The 26,451-nt window shown below is 41.2% G+C and overlaps 1 protein-coding gene across 5 annotated transcripts; it reads right to left on the bottom strand.

The window, feature by feature from the left end:
• Nucleotides 1-488: 488 nt before the first annotated feature.
• Nucleotides 489-17,591, bottom strand: ogt.1 (O-linked N-acetylglucosamine (GlcNAc) transferase, tandem duplicate 1). 5 transcript variants are annotated; one of them, XM_061834609.1, is made up of 22 exons: nucleotides 17,220-17,591; nucleotides 16,174-16,354; nucleotides 13,496-13,739; nucleotides 13,306-13,374; nucleotides 10,021-10,137; nucleotides 9,851-9,930; nucleotides 9,493-9,688; nucleotides 9,238-9,378; nucleotides 9,045-9,145; nucleotides 8,716-8,869; nucleotides 8,452-8,553; nucleotides 8,147-8,344; nucleotides 5,993-6,151; nucleotides 4,945-5,034; nucleotides 3,948-4,073; nucleotides 3,648-3,818; nucleotides 3,442-3,558; nucleotides 3,066-3,236; nucleotides 2,244-2,396; nucleotides 1,891-2,143; nucleotides 1,667-1,790; nucleotides 489-1,554 (listed from the first exon to the last, which is right to left on the bottom strand). In XM_061834609.1, exons 1-22 carry the CDS (start codon nucleotides 17,254-17,256, stop codon nucleotides 1,374-1,376), a joined length of 3,165 nt encoding a protein of 1,054 aa, XP_061690593.1. In that variant the 5' UTR covers nucleotides 17,257-17,591; the 3' UTR covers nucleotides 489-1,373. The 5 variants fall into 5 exon arrangements, with proteins under 5 accessions (XP_061690593.1, XP_061690595.1, XP_061690594.1 ...); XM_061834611.1 differs by having other exon boundaries at nucleotides 16,174-16,324; XM_061834610.1 differs by having other exon boundaries at nucleotides 8,165-8,344; nucleotides 17,220-17,589.
• Nucleotides 17,592-26,451: the final 8,860 nt, after the last annotated feature.

Raw genomic sequence — 26,451 nt, 5'->3', positions numbered from 1 at the left:
CTCGCCTGTATGGAGTTGGCATGCCCGTTCCTGCGTGGGTTTCCTCCCACATCCCAAAAACATGCAACATTAATTAGACACTCTAAATTGCCCCTAGCTGTGATTGTGAGTGCGGCTGTTTGTCTCGTTGTGCCCTGGGATTGGCTCGTGACCACTTCAGAGTGTAACCCGCCTCCTGCCCATTGACAGCTGCCGTGACCCTTGTGAGGATAAGCAGCTAAGAAAATGGATGGATGGATGAAGAAGCAATGGCCTTGTAAAATTTCACCTGCTAAATTAGCTAAAATAGTGTGGGCCAAAACAGTTTAAAACATGACATACTTCCCATTTACATCCTTCCAATGGTTTTATCTTTACATCCTTACTGCCACCCTTCCACAGCTAAAATTACTGTAACACTCTATCCATCTTCCAAGCTGCTTATCCTCGTAGGCCTCAGGAGTGCTGGAGCCTATCCTAGCTAACATATCCACACAAAACAAACGTACTCGAGAGAATTTACAAATTGCCATCTTTATTTTTCCTCATATTCAGAGCAAAGAATAATTGACAGCATTAACTAAAGACAATACAAAAACAAAACTGCTGAAATACTTACCTAGTCTGTTCCTTCCAGGTGATTTAAAAGGTCAATATGCTCTGATCTTTGCTGCAATTTAGCGTCTTTATCCAAATGGCCATTAATGTGCGTAAGCAGTGTAACATTAAAATGAAGTGATGGCTAAATTCCAGATTTGGTGAGGACAGGATGTCATATTCAAAATAATTTGTACACCCATTCCTTTTAGTCATTAAATAACATCTTTAGGTCGAAACTAGAGAGCAGTTGCAATCTCGGCTAAAATGGCATGTTAAAGCTGAAAACTTGTTGGACTTTCAATTTCTATGGCGCAACATTCTCATTTAAAAAAAAAAAACCAAACACATATTAAATAGAACAACTATAAGGGTCAGATATTTTCTCCAAAAGCTGCAATTAGTCCTGTACATCCACGCACACGTGCGCACCCACGCACACACACCCACACAATACTATTGACCCAAGCACATAAGAGTGTTCAGTGGTCACTCAATTGTCTCATGCTTTCCTCTACTGTAGTCACAATCAACTAATACAAAAACATCATGGGGTGGTTGCCTGATCAATACGTGTGTGTGTGTGTGGTGTGTGTGTGTGTGTGTGTGTGTGTGTGTGTGCAAGACACTGAGTCATACTTCGAATAGGGTGTGCAACACAATCATCCACGGGAGAGGGCTGCAAGTAAACCTTTCAAGCTAGAATGCTTATGTTTTTCCTTTTTTTTGGAAGGGGGGTGGGGGGGTGTCGGAACATGGTGGTATTGTGAGAAGGTAAAAATGGGAGGGCTTCCAGTTCAGGCACTCTCACTGCTTTCTACCGTGTGGACTTTAAACATGTGCTCCGGCTTGTTGCCATTGCTATGGTGCTCCCACATCTGCAAGTAAAGCCTCTCCAAGTCCATCGTGTACTGCTTGGTGTTGAAGAGAGGACTACAGATGCGCTGCTTCCAAACACGTGCTCTAATCATCTTCAAGCTGTGGGGGAAGATTAACAAAAAAAAAAACAAAAAACAAACAAAAAAAAAAATCAGGCACAAGTTTGACAAACATACAAGGTTTTCTGAGGTAGTAATGAGTTTCTTCCTACTATTCCATGTCAGATCCCAGCTTGACTGCTATGTCCTCATAGTCCTGTCGACTGTTGGCGATGAGTTCCGGACAGCCAAGACAGCTGAGTTGTGAAGCAGCCACTCGTGAGGCAAGGGTTTCACCTTCACAGGGATTTTAATGGGTAAAAATAATTTCAATATTGTTTGCATTCCTTTTTGAGAACTAGTACATGTATTTATTCAGAAATAATAAAAACCCTACCTGGCATAGTAACCATTGGTGTTCCGGCCCACAGAACATCCATGCCTGTGGTGTGACCGTTACATAGGGGTGTGTCTAAGCATACGTCTGCGAGCTGACCCCTTCTAACGTGTTCTTCTTTGGGGGCTACTGGAGAAAAGATGATGCGAGAACCGGGCAGCCCCATGTTCTGAGCATACTGCTGGATGTTGGGCTCACCCACGGCGGGGAACCGAAGGAGCCACAACACACTGTTTTGCACACGTTTTAGGATCTGTAGGAAAGAGGAGGTTTAGCTCCTTAAAAGCACAAACCTAAAATGATGAACATTTGCCATTAATGTGTAATGCAGAGTAGCCCCAGCTCTGACTTACATTGGCCCACATCTGAAGAGTTGGGGGGTCAATCTTGTAAAGTTGGTTGAAGTTGCAGTACACAATAGAGTCCTCTGGGAGACCGTACTGGGAACGGGTTGTCACAACAATTGTGCGCGGCACCTCCTCCCCTGTGGCAGCTTTATTATTAATCTGAAAGGGAGGTGAAATTAATTACCGTATTTTCCGTACTATAAGGCGCACCACATTATAAAGCACACCTCCAATGAATTATCTATTTAAAAAAAATGTCCCATATATAAGACGCACTAGATTATAAGGCGCATAGAATAGACACTACAATAGAGGCTCGAGTTAAATTATGCATCCATTAGATGGAGCTGCACTAAAGGCTCAATATTGATCCATATATAAGGCACACTAGATTATAAAAGCGCACCGTCAGCTTTTGAGATAATTAAAGGCTTTTAGGTGTGCCTTATAGTGCAGAAATTACGGTACTTCTATTCCATTAATAACATTACAACACTATCACAAAGTGTGTCACATTTTCCTCCACATCAAGACAGAAAGAATAAAGAAACACCACTGTGAACATTCACTCTGACCAATGAAGCTGGTCAGCAAAAACTTCATTGGTCTTTTTAAAGATTATATATTTTGTTGGTTGGTTCTCTGTAAACCATTTTAATCATATAAGCATTAACATTTGTTTAAAAATATGGTACACGTTTTCAAAAACTGTTTTGAACAGTACATGTTAATTGATCCTAATTTCAATAATATTGGATCACGACTTTGCAACAGCAAAATGCAGGCCTCACGGTGACAACTGTTGCAATATAATGGTGTAATCCCTACCTGTGTGGTTGCAAGGCCATTGCTGACGGTAAAGTTGTTGATTGTGACCTGTATTTGGCCTTGGTTGATCATATTAATGATTGCTTCAGCAGCTGTGTTCATTGGGATCACAGGCATAGACAATGCTCCATTTGTGTCTGCAGCAGGTTCCTGATTGGTATCACATTTCATCTGGCCAAGAGAACAAATTCCACTTTACTGCAAAGCTACAATTCCAGTTCCACGTTCAACAAATCTCCTCCAAATTGGGAGGGAAAATCCTTATTCAGCTGTCGGGAATAATTGTTATTCCTTGACTAGCATTCGCACAGTGCTTTTGAACACAACTACTAATAAAAAAAATTCACATTTCATCCACACTATAATATATAAATACCTTTATCACTTTGACATCTGGCAGGCTATCTAAGAAGGCCTTCAGATCAATACCATTGAGAACAATGCGGTTGTCAAAAATGTGTCCATTTGATTTGAAATCAATTACTGCCTTTTTCTGCAGGTAAAAAAAATGGATGAAAAGATTTTAAAGAAAAAAACAAGCAAAAAGAAAGATGAATGACATCACATAGAGGTAGTACAAACCTTGAGATGAGGAAACATATTGGCATGATCGCCAATGAAAAAGGTATGTGGCATGTAGGCAACCTTCTCAGAATATTGCTCAACTACTTCCCCAGGTGATGTTTCCTTGTCAGTGATGATGTAGTCCATGAAGGGAGCGCCGCTAGTTCCAGGGTAACCTAGCCACATAGCCTGTTCCAGGGGGGAAAACAAAGTGGCATTTTTTTTTTTTTTTAGGCAACCCATTTAAGAGTCATTCTTTGAGACAATGCCAAGATGAAGCTTGAAATTATTAAGGATCAATATGATGGTTGATCTTACCTGAATAGGAGCAGGGCGGAGGGCAAACAGCTCATTTCTGGCTCCCTTGGTGTAGCCATTCATGTTAACCAGAATGTGGACCCCATCCTGGTGAATGCGATCAGCTGCCTTGCCATTACAAGGAATCTACAAGTAGAGCTACTGGTATCAGTAAGGGTCCCTAGTAGAGGTACTGGTATCAGTAAAGTAAAAGTCCTTAGAGTTTTTCTTGTTTTTTTTAAGATCAATTACTGTAATTTCCGAACAATAAGCCGCGACTTTTGTCACACGCTTTCAGCACTGCGGCTTATAAAATGATGCCGTTAATTTATGCATTTTTTTCCCCAACACCCGCCAGGGGCGCTCGAGCAGAAAAGGTAAGAGTGCGACAGGTGTATAATAATATATGTGTCGAGGAAGAAACAAGTTTAATGTAACTTCGCGGTGTGTGCATGAACAAAATTAGCATGAACAGACACTCATCGTGGAAAATGCAAGAAGAAATGCATATGATGCAGCTTTCAGGTTAAAAGCAATCGAGCTGGTCGATAAAAAAGGAAACAGAGCTCCTGTACGTAAACTTGACATAAATGATTCGATGGTGAGATGCTAGAAACGGCAGCAGGAAGAACTTGAGCAATGTAAAAACCCGAAAAAAAGCTTTCAGAGGTGATAAAAGCAGGTGGCCTGAACCGTGTTGCTGCTGTGTTAGTGCCGCATCTCGGTGACTTTTACCGGTATGTTTTTTTACCCAGGCCTGTTAGTGCTGTATTACTACCGCGTCACAGACACTGTTTGTAAAGAAAAGCTAAGGTATTAAAACTTTGAAAACTCTGTGTACTGTCTTTCTTTGTATATATTTCATGTTTCAGTGGGAGCACATGCAGCTTATGCATGTACAAATTTTTTTTAAATGTACTGAGTGAGGCTTATAATCAGGTGTGGTTTATAGTCCAGGAATTATGGTAGATGCATCTTATTGTAGCTAGGATCATCAGTAGGAAATACAATAAGTTACCTGTGACAGGTCTGTGAAATTATGAGCCTCTGCCACCACTTTCACTCTGAAGTTGGTACTGTCATCAGGGCTCAGGGCATAGCAAAACACCTTAGGACGGAAGGGAAAGGTGTTTTTTGACACAAATGAGAAAATACTTAGACAGAAACCACATCCAATTACATCATTACCTATGCAGCTTCGGTTTATAATTAAAAGGAAAAAGTTAGTATTTACAGTTAAGTAGCGATAAGACTAATAAGATTACAATTACGATTTCATTTTCAATACTGTTTAACAATTCCAATCCTTATCGATTTTCTTTTCGATTCTCTAAATTGTACTTTGGGGGCGTTAAAAAAAACTGGGGACTTTAAAGAGATGGAGATAATTAAATAAATAACAATAAATAAATAAGCACCCGCTGGATATTATATCCAGCCTTCTCATTATGTCATTATCTCATTATTAGGTAACCTTTATCATGAAAGATAAATCAACTAATGTGCCAGCCTGTATTTACAAATTGCTGGGTTGTAAATGCACCATGATCGCATTCTATAAATTTTGCAGCAAGCTTGTGATGCATGTTCTTCAGCCTTCCCTGAGGTCCCGAAGAGGTCAAGGGAAACTTCCGCTGGTAGTTTCTGGCGCGGTGAATTTTTGCATAACACCCGGAAAATTTGCATGAGCCCCTTTCCCAGAATGCTTTCCTATAGTTAAAGTCATTGAATCACGTTTTGACTGCATGAAAACGCACCTTTGTTTTCTACACCAAGGGTTTTAATAGTTGAAGTGGGGCCGTTTCCAGCGAAAATTCAAATGTTTAGTTGTGTTTACTGGTGCCAGTCTAGCACCTTCACTTAGAATAGTTATTCTAATGTGGCATTTTAATACCACTTGTAGTAGTTCTGTGAATTCCAGCTGTTGCATAGGAAACATATGCTGCATAAAATGTACTATCACATCAATTCAAATTGGATCGATAAAGAAAATTCAACTAATGATTCCAATTGGAACTGGTTTCCACCAATTCTCGATACCCGTCTCTGCAATTAAAGTGACTCACCTCAAATTTCTCAGGATTGTGCATTCCGGGAATTGACTGCATCAGGTGGGATGTCGGATGGTTCCCAAAATCTGAGCTGACATAACCAACACGCAGACGTCCACCGCTGGCTGTCAGATCTTTGGGATGCTCATAGGCAGGTTTGTGCAAAGCATTGATCTGTGCAATAAGATAAGGTGTAGAAATGGTATCATTAGAAGGGGTACACGGTAGAAGCCCCACTAGAAGGTTGTAAGGTACACAATTATGGCCAAAATGATGATTACATTAATGTTATCATGTTGCAATCAAGGTTAACTTTGATTATTCCTCTTGTTGGGGAAAACATTTACTGTGCTACTTTTAAAAACATAACATGAAAACTGTTTTTATTGCAAAATGAAACTAAGAAAAAAAACCTTTATCCAACAATTCAAAATTGACCAAGGTAAAACGGAATCTGTTATTACAGAGTGCAACCAAAAAGTGCCACTCAATACAAGCAAATGCAATTAATACTTGCGTTGCCAAAGTTCAAGAATTAACTTATGATTAATCACCCAAAAATGATTGCAATCATCATGTATTAACGCAGATTTATAACAATTTTGTTTGACCATACACCACTACACCATCACTGTGAGTTGATGAGCCCGATGGGGCGCCATCACGCTCGCAAACCTGTCGAGCACAAAAAAAAAAAAAAAAAAAAAAAAAAAAATCACGCGCGTAAAATTTGTTACACGAGTAGAAAAAAATCCATATTGAAAGACGTCGTTTATTTTGTGTAGTCTTGACATTAATTTACGTGTTTATTTCATAAATGGTGTTAACTAAACAAGCCTGCTCCTAAACAATCAGCATTCACCCAAAAAAAGGAAATGCAAGTTAACCGTACTGAGCATATACGGAAGTGATGCCAAAAGCACATGTTCCGAGCTCCTTCACGTACTGTGAGCGCATTTACGTCGAAAGTCATCAACATGAGCCTTGCTAAAGAAAATTCAGTTACACCAGGGGTGCTCAATGCGTTGATCGCAAGGCAGTTTTGGTTGATCATGTGATGACGTACCCAAAAAAAAAGAGACGTTATACTATCATCCACCTCGTCGCTTGATTCAGGTGTGATCAATACGTTGAGCACATGCATAAAAAGGGGTGTTCTAGCAAGCCGGCCTCCTATTTACGGCAGTCGCGGGAATGCGCGCGTGCACCCCTCCTCATCCACTCGGCCCCCACCGCCCCCCTGGGTGATCGTGAGAGGCTGGCTGTTTGAAAAGTAGATCGGTGGGGGGTTATTTGGAGAGGAGTCTGGGCACCCCTGAGTTACATTGACACAAATTCTGGGATATAACAGATAATGTCTCTATCTAACTATAATAAGTATAAGATTGTGATTTACTCTGACTTGATCTAAGTTCTGACATTAGACTAGTCTGTCCATATATCTCAATACGAACGGTCATTTTCCCCGTGGTACACGTTATCCTGAAGTTGAAAAGTTGTGAATGACTGCTACACTAAACATAGACCAGAAGGAGAGAGTTGTCTCAGAAGATTAGAAAGAAAATTATAGACAATTGTGTTGGAAGATTTACGTTTTACATATATATCAAATATTAGTTTATTATTTCGACCTTTAATATTCAGAGCTTTGGTTTTGTAGTGGCTTCTAGCCCGGTCATGCTTTTCGTTACACTAGTCACTAGGTAACTGCCATATGATGTTCTTCCTACTGCCTCCATGTGTGTAATACTTGGTGCAGCTGGACATAGACAACTGTCTCATTTTCTCTTTGCGCAGCTTTCTCACTTTAATATAATGAAAGGACTTCAGGTGTGACTTTCGGGAAGAGGTAAAAACCCGTAAGAGGGTTAGGGTTTTATCTTTTCCTCGCTTTGCAAAGACTTAATTTCTGGAATAAATTCCACAAAGGCAATATTGCTTCCTTGCTTATTGTATCATAAAAAGATTTTGCCAAAATCACATTAAAAGGAAATGCTATAAGACCATCTCCAAGCAGCTTGGTGTTCTGGTAATGACAATTTTGTCCATGTGTATTTCATATAACCTCAACCCTGCAAACAAACTCAATCACCATGTCAGAAAACAACCTATTGCCGCTGGTCACTTCCACTAAGCCCACCATCCCATAAACAACTGAATATTACTTGCTTTGAAAAGAGCGTGTACCTTGTCCAGACATAGGTTTCCATGGCGCTCAGCAATGGCCTTGCGAAAGCCATGAGAGAGCGGGTACAACATACTGTGGTGAGGATGCACGGATGGTAAGCGATTCTTTTCCAGCTGGTCAGCAACAATGCTGACGAGTTTTTTCATCCGTTCATCATAATCTGTCCAATCGCACACAATCTAAAAAAATGGGGAGAAATACTGTCTCTTAAAACCATTCTTTCCTACAGGAACACAACCTAATTCGTAAATAGTACAAAAACAAAATAAAAAAAACCCACACCAACCTGCAAGCAATGTGCCAAATTACAGTAAGCATCAGGAAAATCAGGCTTGAGTTTCAAGGCAGTGCGGTAAGATGCAATGGCCTCTGGAATGTTCCCAGAATCCTAACAGACCAACAACATCGAACAGTTAACTCCATTAGAAACATGTTACAATCCTATTATATACATTATATACAAATTCAACCATTAATTTTTTTAATAATGCTGATAAAAACAATTCAATATGTTATTAGAACTACTACAGTCAAGAGAAATAATGCATACTTTATGTATTGAGGCTAAATTGCTGTGAGCATCAGCAAAAGCAGGATTGATCTGGATAGCACGAGTGTAGCACTGGAGCGCTCCTTGTACATCTTGCATTTCCTTCAATGTGTTGCCCATATTTGAGTAGGCATCCGCAAATGTGGGGCTAATTCTGAGAGAAAGCATAAAAGTTTATTAACCCACATTATCTGTACATACATATGCTCTCTCACAATGTTCTGCCGTACCAGATTGACAATCAAAACTGTATTCGGTAAAAGTAAGAGATCATTTAATATCTGTAGTGATAGAATCATATAAAGTAAATTTATTGCATGAATGCAAACCTGATGGCTTCCTTGTAGTGCATGAGTGCCTCTTGAAGTTTTCCCTGCTGCTGTAGAACACTGGCCAGGTTCGAGTGAGCTGCAGCAAACTCTGGGAACACCTGGGAAAACATGCAATTTATTTCAGCCATTTTGATGATCCGGTTGAACTGACATTTTACCCAATAGTAAACTATCAATCATCAACCTATACCTCTAGAGCTTTCCTGTAAAGCTGAACCGCTTCCTCAATGTTGCCTTGTTCACGTTTGATATTAGCCAAGTTATTAAGAGAGTCTGCGTGCGTTGGGCACAAACGCAAAGCTGTGTTGTAACATTCTTCTGCCTCAGACACCTGGAAAGATATTGGGCCAATTCACCATTAAGTTGTTGACTTGTCGACTGATGTAATAGATCCTCTGAGTTACATACAAGTACACAAATCTGTGCTCTTAACTAGTCGCCTTACATTGCCTTTCTCCTTTAGTGCATTTGCCAAATTGCAGTAGGCATCTGGAAAGTGAGGCTGCAGCTCAATAGCTCTGCGGTAGGTATCAATAGCCAGGTCGATGAGGCCTTGCTCATAGTAGACACAGGCCAGGTTACCATGAACAACTGCATGGTTGGGACTAAGACTCAAGGCTCTCAAATATCCAGCCACAGCTCTGGAAAAGCAAGATATTCCCAAGATTAATATTTCATCAACAACACGGAATTGTGTGCATCTGTGCTCAGTGTCTTGAAAATCACATTTATTGTCATTATTCATCAACAAAGTTGGTTAACCTAAGAATGCACACAAAAACGTCATGTTTGAGATGACTGACCTGTCAAAGATTCGAGCTTCCTTCAAAACATTTCCTAAATTGATGTACGCATCAAGGAAATTTGGGTCCAGTGTCACAGCCTGAAAATTGACAAATATACAAAAGGACAGAATTAACAAAATATTTGTACTTTTGTTATGACCAGATATTTGGAAAATAAAGCAACAGACCTTTTCAAAATGGTGTATGGCCAGCCATATCTCCCCCTGGGCATTGAACACACAGCCCAGGTTGCTCCAAGCCACTGCAAAGTTGGGCTGTGTCTCAATGGCTTTCAGGTAGCAAGCCTTGAGTTTCCAACGAAAAAAAGCAACAAGAAAGGAAGAGAATGGGTAGAAAGAGAAAAGTACGGGGAGGGGAGGACAAGGGATTGTTAAAAAAAAAAGGGTAGAGAATATAAGCAAGAAAAAAAAAAGGGCAGAGAAAGCAAAATTAGTGACCAATCTCTGGGAAAACAAAAAGTGAGTCTACAGCATGGGCTCGCGTGCGCTTAAGTCTGCTGCGCTAAGCTGCATTGCTTATTCCTACGCTGCGCAGATCCAACCAACACCCACACATCGTCCCTCATCGTGCAGTTATGGCCACAGTTTGAAAATCTTAGTGGCAACATTTAAAGATTACACCAAGATTAAACATTACAAGTCCAATCCAAACTGCTACAATCTATTATTTTGCCATTTAACGACTTACACCTGCATTACGCTTCACAACCTGCGATGGTGAACTGATTGTGCAGGTGATGGTCCCTGAAATGCATGCGCAACAAAAATCACGCAGGCGCGCGGGGTGTGTTTTGCCACCACCACAATGCACCACGCTTGCGCAGCCTTGCTCCTGGCAAAGGCCATTGCTTCGCTGCTTCGCTTGCTGAACGGCCCAGTGCAACAGCTACAGACCGACACCCTCTGGCAGGGAAACTGCCACACCAGACTGGCACACGCTCACACCCATCATCGCTTTCAATAATCGGGATTCTGGAAAAATGACCACAGCAACAACTGGCCAAGTTATGATGCAAATAATATACTTAAGTCAGTAGCAACCATTGAGGACAAAATTGTATGTGACTAAATTTTAGAGATACTGGGGCATGTGGGAGCGAGGCTGGTTTTATGGGTAAAGAGGTCTGCAACCAAGAGGCCATAGGGATTTGGGATAGGGGTCGCATGCTGACGCGCTGTCTTATAAGTTGCCTGGAGGGCATCGCTGCGCAGCCCCTGCGCGGCTGTAGACTCACAGCGCAATATCTGCATCATCAGAGCGCTGCAACTCAATAAAGAAGGAATAAATAAAACAAAATTGGAAAATTAAACAAGTTATGTAAGAGTTAGAGCATTCTTACTTGTCACCATTATTGCTTCCAAATCCAAGTTTCTTTATACTTAATATAGAACTCAGTAATTAGTATAAGCATATCGTAAAAATGCTTACTGTCATTTCTTTTGCTACTTTTTTCATTTGCTCTTCAAGAGATGCCACAAAAGAGGAGCTCAAGCGTGAAGTGAGGTGGTTTTTCTTTTGCTGGCTGTTACAAACCCGTTACCATATTTTTGGACTTTGTCAGAGAGGTGGCCGCGGCTGGCTGGAAGAAGAGAAGACTGAGGCTGCCCTTAGTGTTCCTTTCCGCCGGGCACCTACGCAGGAATAGTGTCACCCACCTGAAACCTTCTATACAACAATTTCAGTTGAGGAAAAACCAAGAGAGACAAAATCAGAAACAACATTGTTAGTAAATTTGATAATGCATTTGTCTTTCAACATGGAAATGTAGCAGGTTTTTCCAAAACACAACAAACATAACTGACTATATTCAGTAGTCATTCATGCAAAAACAAAACAAACAAACAAAAAATATTTAGTTTAAAAGAAAACCCAAAAAATGTTTTGGGGTTACGGGGAGGGGGTGGAGAAAGGCTTTGTTGTGTTTGTTGGTTCAAGTTCTATCAGTTACATGAATTCAATTTAGATGTAACTACAGGAGGGCAGTTACTGGCTTGATCTAAAACATAATGAACTGATCCCATTGCTTTGGGGAAATTACATATCTGAAGCAAAATGGAAGAAGAATTAATCATTTATTTTCTGCCTTTTAGCATTTTCAGGAAATATTTTATTGCTTAAAATGCTTTGTCCTGGCCTGCTCTCTTGAATCCTGGCCAATGGGGTAAGGAAAAAAAGTCTGTGGTTTATTTGGATCTAGAAGCCTCCACAGCTCTGAAATGAAGAAGTCATCGCTGTTGCTGCGCACGCCTGTCCTTTTAAAACCGCATCTGACGCAGGCGGTGGAGTACAGATTGTGAGCTGTCTGCCTGACACCAATGGAAGGTGGCATTGAAAAGCACCTGAGTTTAGGCTGATACAACTATATGGTTGTCTATTTGATGGTATAAGAGAAAACATGGGTGTAATAAGCACAGGGAAGCGCAGTTAACAAGAATGGGTGCATAAAAGGGACTGTTGAAGGCCTCTTCAGCACTTTTGGGGGATGGGTGAAAGGTCAGGAAGACAGCTCCAGGCGCGCAGACTCCACCAATCCTTAGCAAGCGCGCGGGGGGTGGAGCGACAGAACAGAGGAGCTCAACACTCCCTGATACTCCATCCCCACTCCTCAAACCCCCCCATCTAAGTATGAAATAAGAGGGCCTGTAACCACTGGAACAACTGCACACCTCCAGATTTGACCTGACCCAGGGAGCCCCATATAATGGAACAAGAATTGAAGTGGCAAATACAAGCAGAAAAGAATTGAAGTGGCAAATAGAAGGCTAAAAGTACTCAGTGTGAATGGGGGGGAGGAAGCAAGTGTAATGTCCATTAACTGGAGATAATACTGGAGTACAGTGGCTAGGTTACAAACCATCTTATCTTTAGCACTGGAAATATAAACTAGTTACTTATCAGTTCATATATTACTCACAGACCGAGCCAGCATTTCCCCCCCGCCCGCCAAAGTCAATTATTAAATACATTGAAAAAATTACAATATCTATCGTGTTTGACTTAATACAGCCTTTCTTCCTATGGGGTGGGTGACAGCTTGTAAAAGGCCAAGGTAAACTAAAAGGAATTAGGACAAATGGTCATATAAGGGGTTGAAGGGAAAACTAAATTACTCAGGAAAAGTTGTAAAAAAAAAAAAATATATATATATATATATAGGTTTTCACCATAAAATGAAAAGTTACAGGTTTGCTCTATTGAAATTTAGACAACTTATAGTCCAAAATGCCAAAGGTTTCTAAATACGGTAGTATGCAATGCACACTTCTAGCGTGACAGGAAAAAAATCCTATTTGAGATGAAGATTAAGGGTCTCAATTTGTTTACTGTTTAAAAAAAAAAAAGGGTCAGTGGCATACAAATGGCTTTAGTAGGAAGGGTAACACTAAAAACAACACAGAAAAACAACCAATCAAACACCACATCATCTCAAAAGGCAGACCAGGATGACATACCTTAGCCTCTTCCAAGCGCCCAAGGGCTTTAAGTAAGTTGCCCAAGTCACTCCGCACACAGTACAGATCCTGGGAAAGAGGAAAATACCCCCATTTTCAATATTAAGCACACAACTGTTTTAAAAGCCAAATTTGTTTATTCTAGCTACTGATGGCGAGATCTGATTTCAACATGATGCATTATACTTACGGGATTATACTGTAATGCTGACACATAAGCCTGCACCGCTCCCTCCATATCTCCAGCAGCGACCAGAGCTGCAGCCAAGTTGATGTATCCGTCGATGAAGTCTGGTTTTAATCGCAGAGCGTGCCGGTAATGTTCGATGGCCTCCTGCAGTTGCCCCCGCTCTTTGTACACGTTCCCCAGGTTAGAGTACGCCTCGGCCAGCATTGGGTTCTGTTTGATCGCCAATGTGCTGAAGTGGGCGGACCTGTTGAACCAGAAACAATTGAGGAGAGTCAAAGTTGGAAGGCAAATGGCTGCCACCATGCTGTATACGGGAGATGCTGGATAGATTTTTAAAAAGAAATACAGAAAAGCAAGAACTAAAGCAGTAGAACTGATTTGATTGCACATACTTCCAAGGAACAAGAAAATTTATACACTTCAGGAGGAGGAAGCATAGTCCAAATGGAACGCTAGTAGGTACGGTAGTTGTTGAGATACAACCAGATATCTTTAACTTTCATGTTTGCGTGTGAATGACTGTCTATGAACTGAAAAAACTACAATTATTGCTTGTTTTGTTTCCTGAGGTGATGGGAAATGAGACATCCATCTTAACTGGATGACGTGCTCAGCGAAATGCGATGCATAACATGTCCATTCCATGTTTCATTTAGCCAGACAAAATAGACTGGTGAAGCTTAAGGTTTATATTTTGGCTATTTAGACCTCCACAGACTGACTGTCAAACATGGACTCACTATAAAAGTCTCAATTTCATTGCAGAAAATATACTTTTTTTTTTTTCCACGTGATCAGAAAGTTCGTTTTCCCCAGTATTGTATCTGCTTTGTCTGTAGTTGGCTATGACTGGCCCTTTCCTCTGATTGGTTGCAGTCGTGTAGAATCCCGCTTGAGAAAAGTACACGTTTCTTATGTGACAGCGCCGTCTCTGAGCTGAAAGTGGGAGATCTTCGCTCGTTACCTAAATATGTTTAAGCAATTCAGGCCTCTTGGCAGACAAACATCTGGAACTCAGGAACTTGTGGATGACTTTAATTCATATTTTACGTCTACTGGGGCACCACCAAGCCAATATTAAATCCCAAATAATACTAAAATAGGATTGTAGTTTGTATTGTATCCAGCATCCTATGGCTCGCTACACAACAAACAACACAGTCATAACAGAAAAAAAACTGCATGGCACATCTTTTGGAGGACTTAGAAAAGCAAATTGGGTTTTCACACTCCAAATTAAAATGTACTTTATAGTATTATTTTTCATGAAACCACAAAAACATGCTGCAGTTGCCAAAACGTGAATGGCCAAAAGGTAGAGAAAACGGGCGAGAATAATGAAAAGGTGTGACCTTTGGGAAAAATGTGTAGAAATGAAACAACTGAATTTAAAAATTCCTCCTTCATAATGACCATCAGGTGATAAGGACAGAGGATTGTATCCTTCCTACAAAGGGTACAGACAATATCCATACCCCCTTAAATTTTTCAGTCTTTGTTATACTACTGTAGCTATTTGTTAAAATCATTTAATTACATTTTAAATAACTGAAGGATTCCAAGATGGTGATAAAAGATTCTCTGGTCTGAGACCAAGATGAAACTTTCTGGCCTAGACTCTAAGCAGTATATGTGGCGAAAAACTGGCACTGCTCATCACCACTCCAATACAGTTCCAACAGTGAAGCATAACGGTGGTATCATTATGCTCTGGGGGTGTTCTTCAGCTGCAGAGAAGACAACTGGTTACAGTCAAAGGAAAGATGAATGCGCCCAAGTACAAAGATATCCTGGATGAAAACTTTCTCCAGAATGCTCAGGACCTCAGACCAGACTGAATGTTCACCTTAGAACAAAACAATCACTGTAAGCTCACAGGAAGATAACCAAGAAGTGGCTTCAGAACAACTTTGACTGTTCTAGAATGGCCCAGCAAGAGACCCCTGCAGCTCAGCAATCACATCTCTGGAGAAACCTGGAAATGACTGTCCACCAACGTTCACCATCCAACCAGACAGAATTTAAGAGCAGCAGTAAGGAGGAATGGCAGAGCATCCCCAAATTCAGGTGTGAAAAAAACGGTCGCATCTTTCCCCAAAAGACTCATGGCTGTATTATCTTAGAAGGGAGCTTCTGCTTAATACTGATCAAAGGGTCTGAATACCTATGGCCGTGTGGTATTTCTTTTTTTTTTTAATTGGCAAAAATGTCAAGAAATGTTTGTTTTTCCTGTCAATATACAGTGCTGTGTGTACAGTGAGTAAAAAAAAATGAACTTAAATTATTTTAGCAACCAGCTACAATGTAACAAAGACTGACAGACTTAAGAGGTTGTAAATATTTTCCACACCCACTGTATATGAAAATAATTCCTAACGCTATAGGTAAAGCTGATGAGCAACACAAACTGAAGATCAATGAAAGTACACTGATCTCATTCGAGTTAAAGACGTCCTAAAACATCAAGATTTCCAACCTTAACACACAATCATTTCATTATGAAACCTGTAAAAGAAGATCTTTGCTACTACCTTGACTGCTGGGAAACAGATTTAATTAATTAGCAAGCAAAACCCAGAAGATAGTTACTGGATGACAGAAGAAATCATAAATCCCTGCACCTCCACAGCATTATGCTGCAACTCGGTTGGATCGCCTCCTCGATGCCCCGACCTCACCTGTCAAGTCTTCGGCACTGGAAGTGAATGGAGGACAGGAGCAGCAGTACGCCTGTATTATCTGGCTCCTGTCGCCAGAGCTGCATGCAGTGGCGCTCTGCTGCCTCAAAGTCCCCTGACTGATATTCCCGATGTGCCAGCTCGGCCAACCCTTGGAAGGAAAGAATACGTTTTGTCGATTCTGGAGCACCAACACAGCCCAAGGAGCAGGGAGGCAGGGGGGAAACAAGACGTTAGATGTGATGGATGGAAAATGTCAGACAAATGAAAAATAAAACAATAAAGATAGGTAACATATAAAATGAAGCCACAAAGAAAAATATATTGATTTTTTTTCTAATAATAAAAAGGTGATGTTTGCATTAAGGATAACATAATTGGATTTCAATACATATAATTGAAAATTAACTTAAAATGCATTGTTGTTGGTCATTCTCTGGAGGGGGGAGTCCCCCCTTCCCTCCCCAAGCGTGGATAGTTGCAACCAACATAGGAGAAAGGTACTCAATGGTGATTTTACATTAACAAAATGTGCATGCTGCTTTTATAGGACAATGAGTTCAACATAGAGTGTTTTTGTTTTACTTAGAAATGAAGACGAAATACATGCATGAAGTGGAAAAAAACAAATATGGAAGGGAGACAGCATAGCATTATTCATTTACTTGTATTTTCAGAGGCTTAGCAGCAATGTAAAAGCATTGCTTTTATATGAACCCTGTCATTCTAGTAAGATCAGTTGTTCAAATAATTCACATCAACCTTGGCGGGCGGGATTCCTTGTGACAAATGCATATCATATAGTCTAAATAGATTTGTGGTAAACGGGGTTGTCATTTTAAAAGGGGAAACACCATGAAACAAAAATCAGAGGTAAGCAGCAGCATTTGCCTGGTTACTCAATTCGTGTTCAGTCTTACGTAATGGAGCTAAACAGCTAAATCGATCACCGAGACACAGACAAAGCGAACTCGCGCTTGTCGTTTTGTTTTTTGTTCATGATTTCTTCCACTCCTCGCCATTTTATCTTGTAAAACCAAACCGACCTGTGCTGTCAGCCACGTTCCCCACGGAGCTCGCCATCTCCTCGGTCTTCGACTCTTGCCCGGAGGACGTCAACGTGTCAGCCGTCAGGTTTACACTTTTAAGAGGAAAAACGTGCGACCCGGCAGTCGTCTTTGGCGAACAACAAGCACGTTGCCAGCCGATAAAGGAAGCGTTACCTTTATTTTTTCCTACGTCACACGTCGCTAAATGTCAGTCGTAGATACAACCTGGTTTGAAAAATAGGTAGACAATTCACTTCGATCCGCAGTAACTCATTAGAGAGACATTGGATGTAATTTTAAGATAAATCTTGCTGTTGCTTCGCGACAATGCACCCATCGAATAGAAAATGGCGAAGTGGGTGTAACCATTATTTTGGCCAGAAAGTAGTTCCGCATCTTTCGAGGGAACAACAGTACTAAACATCAAATAATATTTTACTCCTGTAACGCGGATGGCTAATATTGTAGAATTATTTATTTGAGTAACTCATCAGTAAAAATAAATAAAACAGACCAAGGGCGAACTATTATGCGCGGAAGCATATATTGGCGTAGCAATTCCAAGGACAGCTACGGTGCCTGTAAAACCGATGCGTGATCTGATCACGTGACAGTCTAAAATAAGATCTGTGCAGATACTCAGATGACAACAATTCCCCACTCACGATAATGCAGATGAAATTAATAACGTATAAAAATCGTAACGTAACCTAAAATACACACATCTAAATTCCATGTTAAAGTGCGTGGACACGGTTAGACTGAGTTTCCAATCATTATCAGTCCAGCTCCTGTTACAGTTTGTTTTATATTATTCATTTTCAAGGGTCGATCCTTATCGGAAATCTACTCCCCAGTCACATCCTTGGTGTCATAGAACAAGATGATGAAATAATAATTCAAAACAGTTTGTAATTGTGACTGTACGGTGCACGGTGACGACTGGTTCAAGCATCTGCCTCACAGTTCTGTGGACCGGGGTTTGAATCCTGGCTTCGCCTCTGTGGTGCATGCGTGGCTTTTCTTCGGGCACTCACATTTCTTCCCAATCCCAAAAACACATTAATTGAGGACACTAAATTGCCCTTAGGTGCGAATCGTCTGTTTCCATGTGCCCTGCAACTGGCTGGCAACCAGTTCAGGGTGTACCCTGCCTCCTGCCCGATGACAGCTGGGATTGGTTACGGGACTCCTGCGACCCTCATGATGATAAGCGGCTCAGAAAATTGATAGATAGATAGATAGATGGATATTCTTTCATTTTGAAATTGATGCCTGCAACACATTTATAAAAAGCGAGGACAGGGACGAAAAATGACTCAGAAAGATGAGGAATACCACAACAAAGCAAAAAACATTTTTTTTTTTCAATATTCCACACGTTGAGCAGGTTCATTTGGAACAGGTGAATGTCATGATTGGGTAAGTAGCATCCCCGAAAGGCTCAGTTGTCCACAGGCCGGGATAGGTGAGGGTCACTGCTTTGTGATGAACTGTGAGCAAATAGTTTAAAGGTCAAGTGTCATCCCTATAAACATTCTAAAACAGATATTGTAATGAAAAATACATATAACATTACTCACTTTAATGTCCATACAAAAAAATAAATATGAGTGGAGAGCGTGTCATCCATGCGTAAAGTTGTGGAAATGTCATTCGAAGACATCCGAGTGGTCGCCATATTGGCTGCATCCCCTGTCCGTGACGTCACCCGGACATTCCCCATTGAAAACACGCAGTGGAGCCAACTATGGAAGAAGAAAACGCCCCTTCTGTCGTCGCACGCGGCTGAGTGTGCCATTGCAGCGTTCTTCAGAGCCGCCGCCGTCCGACGCGCACATCGACACATTTAGCACACCTGTCATACATACGCGGGTATTTTGTTACGTTATGAGAGACCGATTATGTGGTCCGCCCCAAACTATTATTTTTTTTTAGTAGCTGTATACACACCTACCTGTCATTTGGAACCCACAAAGCTCTCGTCCTTTGCACCCGTGCAATCAATTTTTCACGACGAACCGGGTCTCTTGCAAACTTATGAAGGGTAAATCCATCCTTCCGAGTGTTCGAGCAATGTCCAGCAATGCAACGAGTCGACATTTTGGCTGACACGAAGGAACAACAAGCTACATTCCCGGAGGTAAAACTAATAGAAACAAACAAGTCCACTTGAGGGCAATCCTAGCATGTACGTCAGTTCCTGCTTCTTCTCAAAAACAAATCCCTCGAGAAGATTTTCATGGCGAGAGTTACAAAAAGCTGTAAACGTCAAAATCATGTTTTGTGGTGAAAAAACGCATGGATCCACGTCGGCTGCCATTTTTCCATTAATATACTAAAAATCATGCATTTCATGACAGTGGCCCTTTAAGAACAGTTTTTAACAAACATGTGCAAGGAATTTAGGGGTTTCATTATTTATAATCCTGTGACTCTCCAAGAGGGATTGCGTCAGGAAGGGCATCCGGAATAAAAACTGTGCCAAACACATGTGAGCGTTCATCTGAGATGTCAAGCTGTGGTGACCTCGAACGGGATAATCCGAAAGAAGAAATTTCTGTACCTAAGTGGGAAGACCAAAAACCAGCAACGAATGACGGTGACATTCAATCCCTCAGATGGCACTCCATTGAAAACGGGCATCATTTTGTAAAGGATATTCTCTCGTAGGCTCAGGAATACTTTGGAAAACCATTATCAGTTAACACAGTTTGTCGCAACATCTACAAATGCAACTCGACCATGCAAAGCAAAAGCCATATATATATCCATTTTCTTTGCTGCTTATCCTCACGAAGGTCACAGGGAGTCCTTGAGCCTATCCCAGCTGTCAACGGGAAGGAGGCAGGGTACACCCTGAACTGGTTGCCAGCCAATCGCAGGGCACGTGGAGACAAACAGCCGCACTCACAATCACACCGAGGGGCAATTTAGAGTGTCCAATTAATGTTGCATGTTTTTGGGACATGGGAGGAAACCGGAGTGCCCAAAGAAAACCCACGCAGGCAAGGGGAGAACATGCAAACTCCACACAAGTGGGTCCGGCAATGAACCCAGGACCTCAGAACTGTGAGGCCAACGCTGATCCACCATGCCGCCCTGGTGACTTGTCAATTTCACAATTAAGGCAGTCTTATGATATATACATTCATCCATTTTTTGCCACTTATCCTCTCAAGGGTTGCAGGGCATGCTTGAGTCTATTCCAGCTTTGAACGAGCAGGAAGCGGGGTACACCCTGAACTGGTTGGCAGCCAATCGCAGGGCACATGCAGACAGACAACAGTCACACTCACAATCACACCTAGGGGCAATGTAGAATGTACAATTAATGTTGCATGTTTCTTGGGATGTGGGAGTGAACCGGAGTACCCGGAGGAAACCCACGCAGACACGGGAAGAACATGCAAACTCCACACAGGCGGGTCAGGGATCGAATCCGGGACCTCAGAACTGTGAGGCCATGCTTTTCAGCTGCTCCACTGTTCTGCCCATTCGTAAGATAAAGTGTTTGTTTAATTTACTGTCTTCTTTTCTTTTGTGTATAGTGGGCTGTGAAAGATCCCATTTCACTTCCAATTTGTCTTCTACATATGTTGTCTTAATAATGAAGCTTGCTATGGTTTGTTATTGTTATTCCTGAAATGAATTAATAAGTTATGATGATACTGTAACTGGGCGGTACGGTGAATCAGCTGGTAGAGTGTTGGCCTCACAATTCTGAGGTCCCGGGTTCAACCCCGGACCTGCCTGTGTGGAGTTTGCATGTTCTCCCCGTGCCTGTGTGGGTTCCTCCGGGCATTCCGGTTTCCTCCCACATTCCAAAAACGTGCAACATTAATTGGACACTCTAAATTGCCCCTCGGTGTGATTGTGCGTGCCCCTGTTTGTCTCCATGTGCCCTGCGATTGTCTGGCGACCAGTTCAGGGTGTACCCCGCCTCCTGCCCGTTGACAGCTGGGATAGGCTCCAGCACTCCCCGTGACCCTCGTGAGGATAAGCGGTGAAGAAAATGGATGGATACTGTAACTGGTTCCCTTTTTTGCTGACATGAAATACAAAGAGTGGTCAACAGGGGGCAACCCCCGTAAACTTACTGGAAGCAAAGCCTTCCGGAGACCTTTTTGTATATTTAACAGCCAACCCTCAGTTTACGATGACATTGTTGTCCTACGACGTGGGCGACTTTGTACGTAAATCGGAACGCGCCGACAAGTCTTCCCTACGCAAAGTTGCAATTACCGCAAATATTTTGTTATTATAACCCTCCGAGGTCATATAGTAGGCCAGAGCGACAACTCAGCATATCCGAGTAATGACCACAAATTCTTAAACCACTGCTGAGATAACCTCATAGTGCGTAGTCTTGACAATGTCGAAACCAAAGTAAATATTCAGATGGAACACTCTCGAAGCCATAAATATTAAATAATCAAATGGAAAACCGAGTAGGCGTGCCTTCATGTGCCACGTGAAGATTGGAAAGTAGCTGACACGATTGCCCCTGTTGGATTTGCTGTGCGTGTTCAAATCAGATTTGTGTAGTTTTGCCACTCGTTCCTTTCTCTCCTTTGCTCTCACCCTTCACACTGCTTATTGGTCACCCGATGATGTCATGCGCACTGTATGCGGCGATTGCATCTGACGTGCTTTATCTTTGTGCAAAGCGCAGCCTGGCATTTAGGGGCTGAGCACATCTTCTCTTGCACATCCAAAGCTTCGGTGATTGCTCTCATCTACGACAAACCCCGCTTTCTTTCACACGGGCTATTTTTGGGTGCACGTGAGAGCAAGGGGTTCATGAGCTCGTTGGGCAATTTGAACTGGTCGTTATTAAAATGCCATAATTCATAGCGTCAAATGAGGACGTCAAGACCTTAATTGCCGCTTCTCAATGGGTAGCTTAAATTGCAACCCATTTTAAAATCCAGTATAAGCACGATGACCCACATTATTCAAGACTGCTTTCACTGATATACGACAATTAATTCGGGGGTAGAAGTTTATTCTTTCGATATACTACACCATACATTGTTTCATAGCATGAAACTTGGATATGTTCACAAAATAATTTTGATTTCCACAGAATCTCTTCATTCAGGTTTTCCCTGATTGATGAACCTTACGTTATATTTACACGGAAAATGACAACAACTTGCGGCATGGTGGCTCAGATGGTAAAGCGTTTCCCTCACAGTTCTGAGGTCCCAGGTTCAATCCCAGACCCGCTTGTGTGAAGTTTGCATGTTCTCCCGTGTTGACCTATTACTCTGCGTGGGTTTTCTTCAGGCACTCCGGTTTCCTCCCACATCCCCAAAAACATGCAAAATTAATTGGACACTCTAAAATTGCCCCGAGGTGTGATTGTGAGTGCGGCTGTTTGTCTCAATGTGCCCTGCGATTGGCTGGCAACCAGTTCAGGGTTTATCCCGCCTCCTGCCCGTTGACAGCTGGGATAGGCTCCAGCACTCCTGCAACCCTCGTAAGAATAAGCGGCTAAGAAAATGGATAGATGACAACAACTCTAGGGTGTACCCTATGTCTGACCTAAAGTGAACACAAATAGGCTCAAGTTCTTCTATACACAGCATACCACTTGGGAACAAATCAGCAAGGCTTCTGATTGTTTTAAACTCAATTTTTCTTCAACAGTTTCATGACAAAATTGACTCTGTCAATAAATCAATTCCACACAATTGAGCTACAGTAAATTACCAATGGTTTCTAAACACATTTTTCTCCCCTCGTATGATAGATACAATACAAAATGTTAAAAGTAACAACTTTGTACATACACTTGATTTCATCAACATTGCAGTGCATGCACGAAGTTCACTGTGATTGTGATTGTTAACAGTGCAGACTTATTTTGCCTTTGGTCAAGTAATTCACAAGAGTTGCAAATGTGAATATTGGATAACTCCCAGACAAGTTAATTTTTTGTAACGGTGTTATTCATGTTCTGGACCTTCATTTCAAACATTTGTCAGCTACAGGCAGATGTTTTATATCCACACACTTAGAAGTCACATTGCAACATACACACTATGCACGTTTGTAAACTTTGTTTTTTCAAGTTTGGGTAAAAAAATAAAAAATCACTTAACTGTTTGATCTCATGTTTTTCCCCAGTATGTGTGATATAATATACTATATATTTATGTTGCATATAATATAGTATTTGTTGTATATAATAAGCCACAGTACTTTGACTTTTGGGTTTTATTCATTCTGTAACCAATCTTCTAATAACAATAATGTGTTCTGCCCCCCCCCCCAAAAAATGTTACCTGTATTCAATAAAGAAAAAACAGCAATGGATTGTGAAATATAAACGACACTCACACATACAGTAGCATTCTTGTGTTGACGTGCGCCTTTAATGGCCTAGTGAGCAACATCAGGAGCTCTGACTTCAGTTTACCAATACCAGGTGGTTAGTTCTGTATTATCATCTTCTCCATCCATCCATCCATCCATCCATCCATCCATCCATCCATCCATCCATCCATCCATCCATCCATCCATCCATCCATCCATCCATCCATCCATCCATCCATCCATCCATCCATCCATCCATCCATCCATTTTCTGAGCCACATAACCTCATAAGAGTCGAGGGAGTGCTGGAGCTCTCAATTCCAAGGTGTCAGGGCCTGTCGGTCACTTCTGTTAAATCTCAGCATTCCATCACCTGTCATTCATCATGACTTCCTGACCCCCTCACACTCTCCCATTCTCTTTTCTCCCCGTTGTAGTTTTGGAGGATCTTTGCAGTGCCGTAGCAGACCGTATGACACCCACTGTGACAGCAGCTGTTCGCCTGTGCTATCAAATACGGCAAATGATTGACGTGCTCCACAGCCCTACAGCATTCACTCCTCCTTGAATGTCTTCCATCCTTGACAGTGCTGATGTATGACTTTGGGACTTCCGGCTCCTGAAAAGGAGCACATCACAGACACACTCCCTGTTTTAGAATAATATTCTAACCACAGACATGCTCACTTACGACATCGTACAACGCAGAGTTTTAATGAAAACTGTGCCCTCCCCTGAGGGGGTAAAGATTATATCTCCCATGTAAAATATTCTCTTCAGGTGGAAAAGGCTAGTGATCCCTGCTTTGTCAGAACTCATTTAGATCCACCTGAGGGAGCATTGGATGGGGCACAATTCTAGAGACGGGATGTCTGGGGTGGCAGAGGGATTAAAGGCGACTCCCCTGGGCAGTATTCTCGGGGCTCTCGTATGCCTTTGTGGGGGCATGTTGTGCAGTATTCAGTGTTCATCTTTAGATCGCAGTGAAACAGAATCAGGAGTAGTTTCTTTGCATAGTTTCTTTCATGTCAGTAAATTCAGTTGCTTATGCTGTTTAATGAACTTGCAGCTCTATTATTCAATTGTATTTTATATGAAGCGCATTGTGGCAGGTCATCCCATGTTTTAAAGTTTGTGCGTTTATTGCGTTTTGAAGTCTCTGTTTCAGATCATCTTTGTGGAAAGGTGCAAAATCTCCCTAATAGCATTCATTTTGTTGTGTGTTTATGTGCATCAAATAGTGACTAGTATGAAATGTTATCTGATGCATCCTTGGTAGGGAACAATGTTTGCGAGTAACTCATTTGGGAGATTATGTAATTTAATTACAAAATTTATGTGTGCGATTACACTCGATTACGTTACTGGAAGTACGTGTGGAATTAAATTACAGTTGCTTTAGGAAATCTCCATGGTTAAAAATTTAAGTTACTTTTGAAAGCCAACGCTTATTATTGGCTCTCTCTGGTCATGTGCCATTCTGCCATATCCTCAAACATGAGAATTTTCCAAAAGCTTCACTTTTGGCGGAATCTATCGACGTTAGATGAATAGTTACACTTTTGAACACATAAAAGAAGCTATGTGGTCAAACTTATGCACATTTATCATTTGTTCAATATGGTGTCATGCTGTACACAGACACACAAACACACATACATACATACACATACACATACACAAACACACAACGTAAACGCGTGTATTGGACATATATATATATATATATATATATGTATGTATGTATATTATATACATATATATATATATATATATATATATATATATATATATATATATATAGGGTATATGTGTATATATAATTATAATTACTACAACCATTGTTTGTGATCTATTTACATGATGTTTTGTTATCAGTGTATAATTTGTATAAATAACGAATCTTTGGTTAATGCCAAAGTAATGACCTAATGGTTTGTATACATGCATCAGCAACGTACAGTAAATTATATCGTTGGAATGGCAGTTGAGCAGTTCATGAAATGAAAACAGAAAATGTTAAAATGTAGGCTTAGAATGAAAGTACATTTCGTGTAAACAGAAACTTTGGGGTACATTTATTTATGCTGTCATGTAAGTTAAAAGGTGTCTTATCTGTAGGCCTCACCCCTATTCTACTAAAACAATCAATCAGACTTTGCGGTGCTTGCCTTGTGCCAATTGCTTTTGGCTTTTCTGCATCCTTCAAGTGCAATTGCCTGCAAGTGACAGCTGTAAGCAAATACCACTAGTTTTGTGTGAGGAGAGGAAACTTTGAAAAATCTTTTATGTAGAAAGATGGATCATCCGTCATTGACCCTACTCCCCTTCGCATGCCCCTGTCCTCTCGTGTGTTGCATAATAGGCTCTACCTTGTGAGTCAGTCATGGTGAGGGAAACTTTTTGTCTGGAAAAAGGTCAGTCAGCACCAGAAAGTAGAAATCAGCCTTTTACAGGGCTGTGGGTATAATCCACTACTGTATCATCCTAAAATCACTTGCCACCTTCGTATGCCACTTGCGAGGAAGAAGAGGGTGTGGTTGAGCTGCATTCATGGCAACCATTCACTATGCGGGTTGACAGTTCTTATGTCATAAGTCATTAATTACGGTCTTCATATCCGTGTGAGAACTATTCCCTTTCTGTCTTATTGATGTAGGCTCAAGTTATATAACACCACTCTATGTCACAATAAAGGATTATACCTTTTTTGAGATGATAAGCTTCCTGATTGTAAGTAACCAAGAGCTGTTTTTCCATCTTTAGTTTTGGAAGTGACTTAATTATGTCATTGACTATCACCAGTTGTTGCATCTGAAGCAAACATCATCAGGTTTATTGTGCCTCTCACAACGTGATTCACTTACCATTACTGTACAGTTATTTACTTGTGCAGTTGTTTGAA

This window comes from Syngnathoides biaculeatus, chromosome 11 (assembly GCF_019802595.1).
Source record: "Syngnathoides biaculeatus isolate LvHL_M chromosome 11, ASM1980259v1, whole genome shotgun sequence".
NCBI classification, from domain to species: domain Eukaryota; kingdom Metazoa; phylum Chordata; class Actinopteri; order Syngnathiformes; family Syngnathidae; genus Syngnathoides; species Syngnathoides biaculeatus.
Note: the sequence above shows the minus strand (reverse complement) of the source record. Positions and strands in the feature narration are given on the sequence as shown.